Source organism: Ochotona curzoniae, unplaced genomic scaffold, assembly GCF_017591425.1.
Source record: "Ochotona curzoniae isolate NIBS_2020 unplaced genomic scaffold, NIBS_Ocur_1.0 scaffold_4505, whole genome shotgun sequence".
Classification (NCBI taxonomy): domain Eukaryota; kingdom Metazoa; phylum Chordata; class Mammalia; order Lagomorpha; family Ochotonidae; genus Ochotona; species Ochotona curzoniae.
Genome location: NW_024467118.1, coordinates 2,457,458 through 2,474,419, shown reverse-complemented (window position 1 = coordinate 2,474,419; position 16,962 = coordinate 2,457,458). Strand labels below are relative to the sequence as shown.

Below are 16,962 nucleotides of genomic sequence, written 5' to 3'. Positions count from 1 at the left end.
TCAGCAGGCCCAGGAGCAGAGCCTAACCAAGCGAAGTCTCTTCCACAGAGGGAAGGCCAGGCTTGGCCACAAGCAAAGGCTAATCTAGAGTGGGGGATCCCAACACAGGAAATGTCTGAGAGAGGGGACAGGGGCCTACAAACGGGCAGGGTACGTCCATGGGTGCTGAGAATGTCTGAAACCACATTGCAATGGACCCCCCAGCTGGAGGGACATACAGGGAGGTGAACAGCAGTGTGCAGAAACAGCTCAGCCCACAGCATCAGCCCTCACCCCCATGTACATCTCAGAAAGTTCTAGAAAGCCCCACAGCCAAAGAGCCAAGGCCAGAGGCCCCGCTGCTGTTAGGGTTGGTACTACTAGTCTGAGGTGACCCCGGGTCCAGAGCTGTTGGACAAAGAAGGTTCTGGAAACCCAAAGCGACGGGCAGGAATGTCCACGTCAGGATGACAGGTGCCTGAGAGTGGTCTACATCCAAGGCCCTCCCAGAGGCCAGGGCCAGGAAGTGGGAAGTGAGTCCTCCTTGTCAGGAGAGCCCACATGGCAGGACCTCCAGGGCTGCGGGGGACGCAGGCGGTCCGAGGGCCCCAGAACAGGGGTCACGTACCTTCTCCAGTAGGTCCTGATTGGTCCTAAGGAGCAGCTGCTTCTCCTCCACCCACTTGGAGTCCTGAGGGAGAACACGGAGTGTGTCCACGCTCACCGGCCCCGCAGATGAGCAGCCGGGCGGCAGGCAGGGTTAGCGTGGTCACCTCCCAGCACAGTCACCAGCAGGCTCATTATCCCCACTGTGGGGATAGTGCCTGGTGGCAGGGCTCCCGGTGGCCAGCCCCAGTCTGGCCCACACACACCCCAGGCCCCTCCTGATTGCTCTGCCATGTCTGCCTGGCCTTGCACCATCTCCCCGGGTTTCTGAGTCCCTGGTGTACATGGCACAGGTCACTATCCTTCACCACGGCTCCCACCACAGGCACAGCCTGCACGCAGCCAGACCCAAGCAGGCACAGGAGCAGGGGAGGAGGCCTCTGGCCCAGCCCCAACCTCCGGCATGCCTCAGAGCCAGGACACTGCCTTGGGTCTAACCTATGCAACACGGAAGCTCCCCAGCACCTCTGGCTTTCCTGTGCCAGCTGTTTACCAGTCTGTACAGTGGCCCTGCTGACCTGGTGTGGGCTTCCAAGTCCCATCGCCCCCCAGCCATAGGACCCACAGCTACCCCTAGCAGGAGGCAGACTCTCTTGGTCCTGCAGAGGCTGGCCTTGGCTGGTCTATGGGTCAGCCACCAAGACACGAGCAGGTGTGTGCCACATGCCAAGACTCGTAAAGGCTTTGTACCATGCAGCCCACCCTTTCTTCCTGCGCAGAGACCACTGGGGTCGGAGGGGAGGGAGGACTAGCGCCTTGGAGGAAGCCACAACTACCACCAGGACAGACACATAGGGAGGAATTTCTCAGCCCCTGCAGTCCACCTGAAGAAGCTTCCAGAAAGAACTGAGGGAATACTGGCAGAAGAGCCACCCACTGAGCCAGCCCACAGAATAGAGTGAATAAATACATGTTGTGAACAAATCAACAGGACGCAGCACACGTGGCTGGGTGGCGGGGAGGGACTGAGTGGGCAGCTGTGTTCAGACAAGCTTCATGGATGCGAGCTCAGCCTGGGAAGGAAACCGAGGCCAGCGGCAGGTCAGGATGGAGGTGGACAGAAGTCTCAACGCCCCCAATCCCTGGGCTACTGCCCATTGCAGCTTCTCCTCCAAATGTGGTGACGCGTGTGAGCCCCATTTTAAAGATGAGGCACAGATTACAGAACTGTCCAAGATCAGACCAGGACCAAGCAGGTCCCTCGCCCTCACCATGATGGATGCCATGACTTCTTCAGCCATGCCACTTCCAGGGACAGTCTGTGGGCCTGGCTGCCTGCATCTGAGTCTCAGCCATGACCCTGAGCCCCCTCCTGCAAGAACCACGCCCTTCCTGAGTCCCTCCCTGCTACACTTGCAGTGGTTCACAGCTCCTCTTGTCATGCCCACCACACCCCCTCCCAGGCTCCCACCAGGCCCTGTGGCAGCCCCCATCAACCCTCCCAGTCTAGCCAACGTCGGGTTGCAGGGGAGCCACCAGCCATGCCATCTGCCCACACACTGCCACCACCTGTGGTAGAAGCACCAATACTGACACCAGTCAGTGACTTACATCAAGGCAAGCTCGGCCTTTCCCTCTCCCATGCCCAGCAGTGGAATGTTCTAGATTCAATAGCTATAAGACAGCAGTGGCTGCATACTGCACCACATACAACAGATGGTCCTCTGCCCACAGAAGGACCAGAGAACTTGGGATGGTGGAACACCTCACTGTTGGGCAGCCCCAAGACTTCCTGCTGCTGCCGCCCCAAAGAACCACTTAGTCTCATGCCCCAGTTCTGCCTTTCTCTCAGCCTGGCCCAAATGGATGCAGACAATGGGCACAGAGATTCCGCTCGACCTGCAGGGCTTTCCATCGACTTCACACGCTCCCACAGGGGGTGCAGTCCCTGAGCTTATGCGAAATGGTGCGATGAACAAAACAAAACCAACCAAGCAAACAAACAAAAGAAACACACCACAAATGGAAGAATTCCCACAATTAGGCACAAGACATATTCAAAAAGTTAAAAAAAATCATAACTTGCTTAATCTCATTCAGAGAGTCAAAAATAAACCTATACCATATGATCCAAGCAACACAGGATTCCTGAGTGTTTCCCTGGGCTTGGATCCATCCTGGGTCGCCATCTTCTCAGGACCAGTCTCCAAGTTACAGTGCAAATGTGCTCATGGAGACCACCGACCAACAGAAAACACAAAACCTGAGGCTCCCCCGTGAGGCGAGGAGAGATAAGATGACCAGGTCGTCCATCAACACACCAACAAAGGCAGAGGGCACTACAACATCTAAACCCATCTTCCATCACGGGCAACAGAGTCACATCCACAAACTCAACACAACACCCCGAGATCCTCTTCTGAAGAAAAAAAAAGTCCTTGAATCCATTCCTGCAACCCTAGAGAAAACACATTGAACAGGACAAAAGTTTTAAAACGTGGTTTTCTTAATTCCAACCAGACTGTCACATATACGCCTCCAACACACAGACGAGTGACACAGCACTATTGAAAAGGGCTCCCTTCCGATGGCATAGAAACAAGGCCGCACCTTCTCCTAACCAAGCAAAGAGGATGCGTGTATGTAATCCCATCCTTTACAGCAAGCTTGTCCATCACACCCACGGCATAGTGTACCTAAAGCGTGGCGAGTATGAAGAGCAGTTGGGAAAAAAGGGCATGGTGGGGCTGCGGGGGTGGGCCATTATAGACGTTTGACACTCATAGGATTGTAAACCACTGCCACAGGTGGTGAGGAGCTCCAGATGACAGGAAGCTCGCAGGCATGGGGATGGATGAGTTGGACCAACAGGAAGGTGACAGCACACCAACTTTGGTGGACCATGTCCTCAGCCCTCACTCTTGCTTCACTTGTATAAGCCCATGTGGCTGTCCTGGTGACAGGGAGCATTCCGATTGGCTGCCCCTCTGTGACCTCACAGGGCTCTGTGGCCATACCAGCTGTCCAATCAGCAGCTGCCTGGTCATAAAGGTGCCACAAAGGTAGCAGTCTGCAGGTCACCTCTGGGCACCCAGGCGAGCCCCGGGACACAGCGAGTGGAGGGGCAGTGCCCGTCATGGGGTACATGGTCGTGGCTCCTCACCTGGCCCTTCTCCACCAGCAGCTTCTCCAGGTCCTCGATCTTGGCCTGACATCGCAGCAGATCAGCCTGCAGCTGCTCCCGAGTCTGCAAGCAAACAGAGCAGCGGTGAGCGGGCTAGACGGAAGGATGGACGGAGACTTGGAGCAGATCAGACACCAGCAGGGACTACCCTTCGGGGACCAATGGCCGTTCCCCACCCACAGCCCTTCACAGGATGCCCACAACAGGGAGCTCCAGTTGCACAGGCTGTGGGGGTGGGAACATCTGCAGAGATCTTAGGGCTGGCTTCCATAGAGTTGACAACTGTCACCGGTCCAGACCTTTCTGGGCTTCCATTTAGGGTTAGGGATGCTCGGCCAGTAAGAACTGTCAGGCCCAGTGTGGAAACAGGAGCCTGGGGGAAGGGACCCCCTTTCTCCCTGCAAGGGGGCAGTGGGTCGGGGACAGGGGTCAGAAGGCAGGCACGGCCAAGGGCACAGGCCCAGCTCCTGCAAGATCAGAGTCTGCTCCCTCTACAATCCACAAGCCAAACACATTTCCACCGGTTCAGGCTCCTGCTCAGCCTTTGTCACCTACAGGAAAAGTCTGAAAATCAAAATGGCCCAGGGCCTGGCCAGTAACACAGTGAGGGGCAGCGAAGGAGCGTGAGGTCCGGGGATGGCCTGCCAGGCCTGCCACACCCCACACGGCCCTCAGCACCACCAATAGCAGCCTCTCTGAGGGGTCTCCCCACAGACGGCCTCCCGGGGACCAGCTGCGCCCCAGCTGTCTGCTACTCCAGCACCTCTGTCCAAGCTCCTAGAGTTTCTTTTGGGGGGGCCTGTGTCGTTTTCCAGAAGGTGGGGCTCACTCCTCACAGAGCCACCGTGGGAATCAGACGGGGACAGGAGAAAACTGGCAGCACCAGGGCCCTCTGCGAGCTCCTGCAGGCCCGGGTCTGTACGAGCTTCCTGGATGTGGGGGAACGGCCAGTGGGTGGAAGTTTCTGCAAGGCAAAGAGCTCAGGCCAGCACGAGGGGTGACAGCCAACAGGGTCATCAGTGTCTTCTGTGTAGGGGGGCAGCTGCTTTTTCCTCAATGTTCCACAGTTCCTCACATCTGGAACACGCAGGAATGTTGTCACGAAGGAGGACTCAAAGCCCCTTCCAGATTCTGGCCACCATGGAGACTTCATTACAAGTTCCCCAACACCTCCCGAATCCCCTCCAGGTGCCCCGGGCAGGGCCCTTGCCAGAATCACAACCCGGCTATGGCGGGGGCACGCCCAGCCCAGCAGGACCGTGGCACTTACCCGGGCCTCCCTCTCAGCATCCAGCGTGCCGCCCACCTGCTCCTGCAGCAGGGCGTAGGCTCGCTGCAGGGCCTGGTATTCCCTGGTGAGCTGGCAGAACCTCAGGTCAGCCTCCTCTCTGGTTGTGGTCTTAACAGAAGGCAGAAAGACAGTGTCAGACATGTGCCTCCATGTACCCAGGTGGACATGGGCCAACTGAACACCTGTGCCCCAGCGCCTCTGCTGGCCAGAGCAGGACACAGGCCCCTATCAGGATGGGAGCCAAGTCATGCCCATTCAGGGAACAGGGGGAAGAGGAAGAGGGGGCCGCCCTCACTGCAGGGCTTCTCTCTCTGGAATTTTCCCACATGGGAATCAAAGGGATGAGCCAGTACAGTGCAGGGCCGTGGCAGGGAGCAGTGAGTGGGTACCACATGGCCCAGTGCAGGGCTGCTGAGGCCCACACAAGTTTGTGGCCACTGTGTTCGAGGGTGGAGGTAGAGCAGGGGCCCCTTCCTCCTGGTACCAGGGGGAGGGACACATCTAAGAGACAGGGCATGTGCCCCTAAGGCTTGGGCAAACAGCCAGGAGGGCTCCCTGGGTCTGAGGTGGCAGGGACTACAGAAGAAAACCATCTTGGAAGTCACTCTAAGACGGGACACCATGGTGAAGGCCACAGGGCCCAGGGAAGAGCCTGGAGTGGGTGGAGTGCTGGTGGGAGGAGCCAGGGAGGGAGGCTCCGCCCCCAGCTGCAGGCCGTGGGGGCCTGTGAAGACCCACAGAAACCCCATGAGGAGCAACAATGCTCCCACATCCTGTCCCAGCCAGGGCCCTCACCACACAGGCCCACTCCCCTGCACGTCTACACTCAGCCTTCCTGTCCAGACAGCCAGAGCTCAGAAAACCACCCCCAGTGGAACGGCTGCTGAGAGGAGAGGCCACGATGCACGGTGGGCAATGCAGCTGGGCCTGATCTAGGACTGGCAGGGAGGAGGAGGCAGGGAACCTGTGCTGAGTCTCAGGTTTGGGATCTGACAGGTACGTGACTCCGGAGAGGCACAGGGCCCCACAGGGGCCGCTGAGAAGATGCCAAGGGGCAGGGTAGGAGCCCAGGAAGCCGACAGGTGCACACTGGAGAACACAGGGTGCTCAGCAGCAGGACTGTGCCCTGAGCATGTCCAGATACAGGCAGGGGTCAACAGGTGACCTTGGGCAACAGGACTTCAGGCTCCCACTTATTCTCGATGCTTCTCTGTGCTGTCCCGGTCAGTGGACGCCCCCTCCCCCAGGGCCGCCAGCGTGGATGACGCTCACAGGTAGGGCTGGGTGGTCTGGGGTCACCTCGAGGTGAAGGAGCGACGCGTGTGAGTCTCAAAGGTGGACTCGCCCGCCCCTTGACACCACCTGGGGAGGCCCAAACAGGTGCTGGCTTACATCATCCAGGTCTTCCTCAGGCGTGGCCGGGGTCCTGTCTGTCCTGTCCGTGTTATAGGAGGTCTCGGACAACGTTTCTGAGTCCACGGACTCCTCGTCAAATCCAAAAAATGTCTCCACAACATGCTTCTGCAAGAGGCAATGGGCGTAGCGTCAAGGACAATCCGGGGGCGCGGCCCCGGGGCCTTCGGTGTCACCGCTACAACTGCTGCCTGTGACACCTGTGCACCTAGCACGCTTGGTAAGACAGCACGTGCAGAGGAGGGGGCAGGAGTAGCATGGGCCACAGGCAGAGGCGGCCGGCCCAGACTCGAACCCACTGCTTTGCCCATGAGCACCATGGGGGCCTCCCTGCAGACAGCCCTGCAGGCAGCACAACTATTGCCCTAGGAAGACAATAGCCAGCCCCAGAGAGAAGAGTCTGGAAGGATATGACACCAACACACAGGGCAGGGCTTCAGGGGGTGAGGTCAGTGACCCAGCACACTAGCCAGTAGGCAGTGCGGGGGCACGCCCAGAGACCTCACCAAACCTGAGGGTGCCGTGGGAAACCTGGAACCCCTCAGGCCTCCATCAGTCAGCCGCAGGGCAGCTCGCACGCTCTGAGCTGAGCCTGCACGGCTGTTCTCTTAGACAGGAGCCTGTAGAACTCTGCTCATTCATTCACTCATGCACACATTTATTCATCCAGCAAACATTGGCCAAGCGCCTGCAAGAGGCCGAGTGCGGGGCTGGACAGAGGCTAGCGGCAGGATCAGAAGCAGCGAAGGCCCAGCCGCCAGAGGCCCGGGGCCACCTGGTGCCAACAGCCAGCCACAGTCAAACACCTCTGTTTTAGGAACAAAGGTTTTGCTTGCTTCCGCAATCAGGATATTTTTCTCACCCCAGAGAAAGCGCCCTGGAACTGCAGGGCCCAGCCTCTGGCTCGCAGGCTTTTCCAGCCAGTAACCATTTCCTCTCAGCTCGTGGCGGGGTTGGGGGAGACGGAATGACCCCACCTACCCCACTGTGTAATCTGGCGTGTGTCTGCCAGTGCAAGAAAAATGAAGTATGTCACATTCAGCAATGGGATCAGAAAAGCTTCAGCCAAGGGAACGGCAGGGAAGATGGGGGTGCTCTTGTCCCCTCACACGGTGGGGGGGGAGTTACACAGGAGGCACCCACCACCTAGGATGTCCCCAACGGCGTCCACTCTAAGGTCATTCCTGTTGTTCAGCATGGGACGGGTGTCTCTCCCAACCCTGATTTGTATGCCAGCAGGGTCCCCAACAGCTCTGCACAGCAGCCCTGTCCCCCCACAAACCTGCAGCAGCACCCAAAACCCAGAACCGCCCTGCTTCCAACCTGCACACCCCAACTCGCTGCTCCACCCTGCCCCCTAGTGGCCAGAGTGTTAGAAAGCAAGAGCTGAATGGGGCTGGTCCTGCCTACTGATCACAGCAGCCACTGGTATCCGGGCAAACTCCCACGGTGCCAAGCAGGCACCTGCACCTGTCACATGCCCGCCACAGCTCTCCCTCGCTTTCCTTCAGTCTCCACACACAACTACATGGCAGAGGCCTCTCTGACCACCACAGCAAAGTCCCTGCACCACCCTCCCCCAGCCCTGCCCAGACCCCATCCTCCTCTTAGCACTGCGCACCTCCAGGGACAAGACACACCCCTGCCCGTGTCACCCCCAGAACGGAATCTCCACGGAAGCAGGAAGTGGTCCTTCCGCTCCCCGCAGTGCTCTGACTGCCGCCCCATACACCTACCTAAGTCACATGAGACATCACAGACCTGCTTCTCTCAGGGAGCTCAGAACTGAGCTGGTGTGCCCAGCCACAGGCAGCTCCAGACTGGCACATAGCACCCTTGCCTCTGCACACAGGCTGCACCGTTCCCCAGCGAGCAGTGACGGAGGTGGAGGGGGCGGCCTGAGCAGGCTGCCCAGACCTCGGCTGGCATCACTCTCTCAGCCAGGGTCAAAGACAGCCCTGTCCTCCAGTCTGCTCTCCAGGTGAGCAGACCCGGGTTCACACACTCTCCCGCATCCCCAGAGAGCAGTGGCCAGGACACTGGAGGGCAGTGGTGACAGCTGCTTACAGCAGTAAGTGACAGTTCACCTGCACACATGCCACCTCTCCCAGCGCCAGTCCCCATGTTCCTCAGGGACTTCAGGGCCCATTTTGCTTCCAGTAAACACAGTTAATTGCCAAGGCCTCAGGGGACAGGCCGGGACTGTTGCTATGGCAGCGACACCTGCTGATGTGGCCCCAGGAGATGACATCAGGTCATACACACACACACACACACACACACACACACACACACACACACACACACACACACACACACACACACACACACACACACACATTGCTGGCCCCTGACCACCCACCATGGGCTCACAATTCAATGTTGAGTCATCCAGGACAAAGCTCGCGGGGCGCCAGGCAGGGACTCGACCAGGTGCTAACAGACAGCGTGTCAGGCAGAGCTGGCTCTGTCAACCAGCCAGCGGTGTGTGGAGTGTGGAGGCCCCAAGTGGAACAGGAAGCGGCGTGGAGGGCAGCCTGACGGTGGTGTGGACCCCCGGCTGGACATGGCACACCCGACACGCCCAGGAGCACAGGGCTGCCTGAGGACCCAGTCCCAGCTCTCACACCACGCAGGCACACTGCTTCGCTCCTGGGAACACTTAGCTGGTTAGCGGGATTCTGTTCTATGAGAAGCCCAAATGTTTTCCACTTGCTTCCACCTTTATTAACATACAAGGAAAATCACTCCCTTATAACGCCTACAGTGAGACTCGGTGGCTCTTGAAGACGGTGCAAGCTGTCTCCCCCTCCCCTTCCCAGACACAAGTGTCCAGCAGCCACCCAGAAGACCCCACCCCTCACTGCCCGACACGCACAGCACTTCAAACGAGGCCCAGCGCCAGAACTGCCATGCCTGCGACATCTCAATTACTCCAACTCCAGGGACACCTCCAACGGACAGACAGTCCAGCAGCTGCCCGCTGCAAGGCACACCTGCTACCCAGAACCAGCTCCCTTCTGACGACTGCTCTCTCCACAGCCGAATCCAGCCCTGCGGCCGCTTACCTTCGTGCCTGTACGTCATCTCCTGACAGCCAGAGAAGTAGAGGCACACCAGGGCGCAGAGGCAGAGGAAGAAAGAGAAGTAGAGTACAAAGAGGATGTACTCCATGGCGGCCCGCGCGTGCCGGCTCCGACTGGAAACTCTTCCCTCCCTCCCCACTTCTGAAAGCTGCCTGCTTCCCCTCCCACAGCACGCCGTGCTCCCCAAGGCCGCCACAGGCAGGAGCCACCTGCTGCAGCAGCCTGAGGACAGCGCTCTGCAACCAGGACTGTGGGCAGCTCCAGGAGCAGGGCTGGCTGCGTGCGTCATGGCTAGGGGTCAGGGGACAGCTTCCCAGCCAGTGTATCCGCTGGGGACTTTACCCCCAGGACACATCCTTGCTGAGAGCCAGCTGTGTGCAGCGCCAGGTGCTGAGGACAGCACTAACTAAGGTGCTCCTTTGGGGCCGCAGCTCAGATCTGGGAGGATCGCCCTCGACCCCCCACTTGTAGCCTGGACGGTGTGAGCCCCACGTGTGGCCTGGACCGGGTAAGCCCCACGTTGGCCTGGACTGGGTGAGCCCCACGTTGGCCTGGACCGGGTAAGCCCCACATTGGCCTGGACGGTGTGAGCCCCACGTTGGCCTGGACTGGGTAAGCCCCACATTGGCCTGGACGGTGTGAGCCCCACGTTGGTCTGGACTGGGTAAGCTTGGTGCTTTAATTGGCAGCATTGGTCTCATCATCAGCAGTTATCCAGCTGAGAAGCCATGCTGTTTGAACAGGATCTGTCTGGAGAGGGTGTGTGTGGGGGAATTCTACTTCCTAACAGGACTTCACCAAGCATCCCCCAAAAGCAAAAGCTCAGGGCCCTGACCGTAGCACAGCAGCTTAGGCTGCCACCTGTGGTGCTGACATCCCATACAGTCACCGGCTCAAGTTCCAGATGCTCCACTTCTGACCCTGCTCCCTCCTAATGGGCTGGGGAAGGCAGCCGAGGAAGGGCCCCTGCACCCACATGGGCGACCTCAAGGAAGCTCCTGGCTTTAGCCTGTCCCAGCCCTAAATGTTATGGCCCTCTGGGGAGTGAAAAGCATATGGAAGATGTCTGTAACACTATTTTTGGAATAAAATCTGTTTTAAAAAGGAAAGTATTTTTCAAAAGAAAAGTGAAAGCCTCCACGTGGAAAAAGTGAGCATCAGAGATGAGCCGGGCGCTCCCCCACAGACCCCGAGGCGGCATCTAAAGGCAGGGGGCACGTGGGCCACAGCACGCTGACCCCTGCCACGGAGGCCTGCACCCTGCGTCCCTGGCCTGGTCCTCCTCCCAAAGCTGCACTGGCAGCCTGGGCACCCGGCCCCGGCCACTCGCGTGGCACTGCTGCCAGGAGTCCTGGGCTCCGGCTGGCCCGGGGCTGCCCATTATGAAACAGGAAATGGGAGATTTCTCTCAGCCTCTCTTCGTCTGTCACTCTGGCCTTTCAAGTTAAATAGGCAGTTTGTTTGCTTTAAACAGACACTTTTCATAAAAGAAGAGAGAGTGGCCTCTGGGCCACTCTTCGTTCCAGGGCCTCCCTCCCCACAGTGTGGCCCCACACTTGTCAGTTCAGTGCTCACTGGCCCCTTAAGTCACGCCTCCCTGCAAGCTGCCAGGGCTGGATGGGTCCATGTCCAGCTGCCAAAGACCAGCCTTGGCACTTCTGCCAGAACCACCTACAAGGGGGAGAGCCAGCCTGAAGCCTCCAGGGCCACCTGGGTCAGCCCAGGTCCAGAGCTTGCTCACCTGAGGGGCTGGCCCAGGGCACACGGCACTGAGAGAGAAAGATGTGGGTTCCTAGCAACCATGTATGAGCACCTGGATCCAGCTGTGCTTGAAGCCTGTCAGTCACATGGACGCCTTTCTTTCACGTGAATTTTTTGCACAAAAACAGAAAGTATCCTGGCTAATGGGGACTGGACTAGGCCTAGCAAGCGAGTCCATTCTGAGACAGTCTGCTCCTCCAGAGGACCTTGTCGCCACCTGGCAGGTTCCTCAAGAGCAGCCGCCTGGGCCTTGGGGTGCCTCGGCTCTGCAGAAACCGTGAGCTGCATCTGGCAGGGTCAGCCCCCACGTGAGCTGCGTCCAGCGGGGTCTGCTCTCACCTCTGCTCTCAGGCTGGGCCCGTCACTGATGGCCCGCCATGCCCACAGCAGACAGCCCACATTAAGGACTACAGGCCAGGGGACAGGACAGCTTGAGAACCAGGTCTCCTCAGCCTTCCCCGCCTGCGCACGCACACACACACACACACACACACACACACACACACAGCCTGAGTCATTGTGGGCAGCCTCAGGCCTGAGCCTGCTTGGACAAGGCAGGTGTCTGACGGCCATGGGTTCTGGCCTGGACTTGACCCAGGAACCAGACTGAGCAGCCAGGCATCAGCCATCAGAGCAGGCTGCTGGACACACAGTGCCGGCCCCAGCCTGTCTGCCTCGGCCTTGCCACTCACTCGTTCGACCAGAGTCTCTGAGCACTCCCTAGGGAGACGGATGTCGGCATGGACAGCCACAAGCCACAGCGCCCTGCACCAGGGCCCACCTGACTGGGGAGGCTGAGGCCTGAAGGACAGGGGTCAGCTTGATTTCTCCTACGGGACCAGAGGCCGCAGGCACACGTGGTATGAGGCACTCACCTCGCAAAGATACAGAGGTGAGCAGCACGATGAGGCCCTGGTCTCAGGCCCTCCTGGGCTGCGCCCGAGCCACAGACCTGGGGGCCTCATCTAGGGACCCCTGTGAAATGGAGTCTAGCAATGGGACAAGCTCCACACCCTTTAGATACAGTCTTTCCAATATCCCACCAACAGTGGGAGGTGTCCAATTGCCCCTGCAACTCTCGCACAGCCCAGCAGGCCATGCACATTCACCCCACAGTTCCCACTGCTGGGAACCTGACCACAGGGACACAACTTTCTGCCAAAGGGAGTGACAGTTACAGATGGAGAGCGCCCAGTGGCAGGGGAAAGGCTAAATAAGCCCAGTAGAAGCGCTTACTGAAATGCCAGCAGCCGTCATCAAACACAAGTGGTCCAGCGAGAGCTGCTCCGTCGGCAGAGACACATTTACTGCAGCGCCATCCATCACAGCCACAGACAGGATGCAGACATGCCCAGCAGCACAACAGCCAACAGATGTATGGCGTGTCTGTCTGGCAGATCATGCAGCCAGAAAAATTCCTATTTATGATGACAGCGCATATAGAGTTCAACGCATGTAGCACCATATCTTTAAAAAAACAGCATGGAAATACACGACGTGTGGGGCAAGTGGTGCGATGCGTGTCGGTGCCACTGGCCACGATGAGGTAAGTCCCATTCTCGGTGTAGACAGGCCTGTATGGTCTCTACAGCAAAAACACACATACAGAGGCCAAGCTAACAAGTTAAGCCACTGCCTGCGACTGAACATCCCATTTGGGTGCTGATTTGAGTCCCGGCTGCTCCACCTCTGATCCAGTTCCCTGCTAATACTGCTGGAAAGATACTGGAAGATGGCCAACATGTCTCAGAGGGGGAAGGCATGACCATGCTGACACTTGGGTCTCTGACCTCTGACCTCTCCAAGTTCCACAGCCACCTGCTGGCAGAACTGTTAAGACAGTTCTAGGCACTCAGCGTCTCCCGAACAACTAGGGTATCTGGCCCTCCTGGCTGGCCTGCCCAGCATGCAGGGCCTGGCTTGCCACAGTTCCCACCACCCCCTACTGTGCCATGCATGGGCCCTGGCCCATCCACCATCACATTTTAACGGCTACTTCCCTTTAGAAAGGAAAGTTTCTCTATAGCCCAACTCTGCTCAGATAAACCGTGTGTGTGTGTGTGTGTGTGTGTGCGCGCACATGTGCGTGCTCTCAGATAAACCATGTGTATGTGTGCCCACTCCAATTTGGTTTTTTATTCTCCAGCTTGGTCCCAAGACACTCAGACTATCCTGCCAGCAAGGAGACACCGTGCATTCCCACTGCCCCCTGACCCCAGGACGTGGTCTGCCTCACTGTAGATGTGCAAAGCCCTGGCTTTCTGCACAGGACCTAGCTGCCATCGACCAAACCCAGGGACCCCGAAATCCTCCCCCTCAAATCTAAGCGTTCATGTTTCTAACCTTGGAAGCATACACCCTGGGGCTTAAAACCAGACTCTGCTCCACCCACAAGCTGCATAACCGGGTCACACCACGTGACTGTGGTTAATGCCTCCTTGAGAGACGGCGCTAACACGGTCATCACCAGACCGGGGAGCAGAACCGGGCCTCCCACACAGGGCTCGTGCCCAGGGCTCCCATTGCCCTTGGAGCAGTGACGGGCAGCCGGGTGGCCACATCCCCTAGCCTCTTACCTTGGGCGGCTTCAGGCTTTTCCCACGATGCCTCTTGGAACGCAACAACCGTTCTCTCTCCTGCAACAAAGCACAGCCATGGGCAAACCTTGGGCAGTTCCAGCTGCCATGTCCATCCGTCAGCACCAGCGTGGGAGGGTCCGCACGCTCCACGCCCCTCCCCCGACACACCTTCTGGCAGCCGAGCGTTCACAGAGCTACTCCGTTTCCACATCCTTCTCAGGACCTGACCCTTTGCCTCCCCAAGGCCACCCAGGCCTGCTGGTCCCAGAAGCTGCCAGTCTGTCCTCTTGGGTGGGAGGTCGCCCACAGCACAGAGCCCCTTTCTGCGGCACTGATAGGTTCCAGCTGCGACATGGCTGGGCCTCCCCGACACTCATTCCTGCAGGTCTCATTCCCTTCCTGCCCCACAGCACTGCTCTGAGACACAGAGACGCCAGGCGCCTGGTGGCTGCGGTCCGGACACACGCCCCCTGCAGGTGAGTGGTAGATCAACGGCATCTGGCACAGCAACGGGACACACCCAAGTGCCCAGCAGCAGCCCTGTGGCCGGCCCTGACCTGATCCTGACCCACGCTGCGGCATGCCCTGGGCTTCACTGGGTGTGGCAATCCAAAACTGACATTACTGTCCTTTTACTGACTGTGGCTTTATCACCCTAAGCTGCGCTGAGTGTAACGAAGCAAAGATGGATGGGGGAAGGGAGGGAAAAGTTAGAGAAACAGAAAGGCAGACTGAATGTGATCCAAGTCTTTTGTACGGGCTTTTCTGCGCTTCCAGGACCCGGCGCCAGAAGCCTCCCACAAGCTCTTGGGGACGCAGAAGACGGCCTGTCTCTATGCACCAACACACTGGCCGCAGATGCGCAGCCCTCATCCCGGGGAGTCACAGGGGCCAGGAACCACACCCCCTCCACAAAGGCCTCTCTGGACAGACCACGTCCCCTGAATCTGTCTATCCACAGCACCCAGGAGACCAGGCCTGCGGACACGGTCGCCATGGAAACTGTCACCTGCTACCAGGGATGCCTTCCAAAGGCATCCCAGACTGTCTGGTGGCAGAATGAAGCAGGAGTGCGCCCTCCAGGAGGGGAGCCGGCTGGGGAGGGACAAAGGCAGATGCCACCCCCTGCTCTGCCGACCCACTGTGCCAGGTTCTCCCCCTACCCCGCAGGGAGGCCGTACCAGGGAGAGGTCGTCAATCACGTGCTGCTGCTCCAGCACCTGCAGCCTCAGGAACTCGAGCTCTTGCTCGTCCCGTGTCAGGCTGAGATCGTTGAGGGACGTGTGCCTCTTCAGAGAAGCCTGCGCCGACAGCTTCTCTTTCTGCAGGAGGCAACAGAGCGAGTTGCGGCTCACCCTCCCACAGCGCCCTGTGCACCAAGGCCAAGGGCTCCCCACAGCCTGGCCTCCGAGGGCCAGGCCAACACAGAGGTGGGAGTAGGGAGATGCGGGCGGCTGCCACCGGGCTCCTGAGCGGGTGATGGTGGCCCACAGTGCCCTCTGCCCTGTGGGACATGGTGGGAGAGGGTCAGAGAGAACCCCAGGGAGTTGGCAGAGAGACGGTGGGGTCAGAGAGGTAAGACCCCACCCACAGGACAGACAGGGCATCCTAGTCTGCAGTGGGGAGCAGCAAGGAGGCGGCGGTGGGGTGCGCTGCCTTGCCCCTGAGGCTCCTGGGAGGCCCGCGGCGTGTCCGCACGCACCACCTCCGCGTTCTCCCGGGCGAGCGCCTTGAGCTTCTCCTCCATGCGCTGGATGCTCTGCAGCAGCTCCTCGTTCTTCTTACTCATGCGCTTGTTCTTCTCCACCAGCGGCTTCAGCTGCACCTCCGTCTCCCGCGAGCGCTTCAGCTGGCGTGGGCGTGGGGAACATGCAGGGCGGGGGCTCAGGCGGGGCTCCTAGGAACCCAACTTCCCCGTCAGGACGCTCCCTGAACCATGCAACCCCCTGAAAGAGCCTGGGGTGGCCTGGGGTGGAGGGGATGTCCCAGATGAAGGAGAGAGGGAGACAGCCTGGCGGGTGGTCCACACATGGCCCTGCTGAGTGCACCGACCCCGGTCCTGGGAGGCCACGTGCAGACCAACTATGGCACACCCAGCACACAGCAGAGTGCAGCGCTGGGTAAAAAAGCAGGCAGATCAGGAGCCATCATGGCAGCTTAGCAAGTAATTCATGCCTACAACGATAACCTTCCGTGTGGGCACCAGTTCCCATCCAGGCTGCTCCTTTTCCAACTCAGCTCCCTGCTAATGTACCTGGGAAAGCAGAGAAGATGACCCCTGCCACCCACATGGGAGACCTGGACAAAGCTCCTGGCTTCGGCTTGGCCCAGCCCTCTGGTCCTTGCAGCTCTCTGGCCAGTAAACCAGCAGATAGGAAAATCTTTCTGTGTAACGCTTTCAAGTAAATAATTGAGCGAATCTTCAAAAGTAAAATGGCAGACGGATCTTCCCGTGTGATGAGCAAAGGACTGCTGTCAGAACACCATGGGGAGAACCGTACCTGGCAGGTGGGGGAAGTCCCACTTTGCAAGCACAAAACAACTCTCAAGCTGGGTGTCTACAGCATGTCTACAAAGCCCCATGCCCCACGCCAACAAGAGCTCTGACTCCAAGGGCCGAGAGCCAGCACCATGGCGCATGGGTAATGCCGGCATTCCCTGCTCACATGCGCAGGTGTGAGCCCCGGCTGCTCCATGTGTGACCCAGCTTATTCGCTAATGCGCCTGGCAGAAGTACTTGGGTACCTGCACCACCTGGGAGACCATGATGAAGCTCCTGGCTTGGGCCCGGCTGTTGCAGCCATCTGAGGAATAAACCAGCAGGTAGATCTTTTGCGCTCTCTCTCTCTTTGTTGCTCCCTGCCTCTCTCTGTAACTATGTCACTTTTTCAAATAAACAAATAAAATTTAAAAACAAAGAAACAAACAAGATGAAGGCGCTGGCCGGAGGAGTGACTCCCACCCCCAGTGCCCAGGGCGGTCTCCGCTGCTTTAGGCAGCCTGCTCTTCCACATCACCCAGGCAATGATTAGGCAGCTCCCTGAGTGTCTTTTTAGCTCACAA

General features: G+C 58.7%; 1 protein-coding gene across 5 annotated transcripts in view; it reads right to left on the bottom strand.

Moving 5' to 3' along the window:
- The window catches only part of JAKMIP1 (janus kinase and microtubule interacting protein 1), a 50,584-nt gene that overhangs the window by 15,236 nt on the left and 18,386 nt on the right, over positions 1-16,962 (bottom strand). For 4 of the 5 annotated variants that reach the window (XM_040965830.1, XM_040965829.1, XM_040965831.1 and 1 more), the window contains 7 exons: positions 15,602-15,748; positions 15,081-15,221; positions 13,897-13,956; positions 6,453-6,581; positions 5,040-5,168; positions 3,749-3,832; positions 608-670 (listed from right to left, as the gene is read on the bottom strand). In XM_040965830.1, the coding sequence (XP_040821764.1) occupies positions 608-670; positions 3,749-3,832; positions 5,040-5,168; positions 6,453-6,581; positions 13,897-13,956; positions 15,081-15,221; positions 15,602-15,748 (753 nt within the window). The remainder of the gene's footprint in view (positions 1-607; positions 671-3,748; positions 3,833-5,039; positions 5,169-6,452; positions 6,582-13,896; positions 13,957-15,080; positions 15,222-15,601; positions 15,749-16,962) is intronic. The other variant, XM_040965832.1, reaches the window with a different exon arrangement.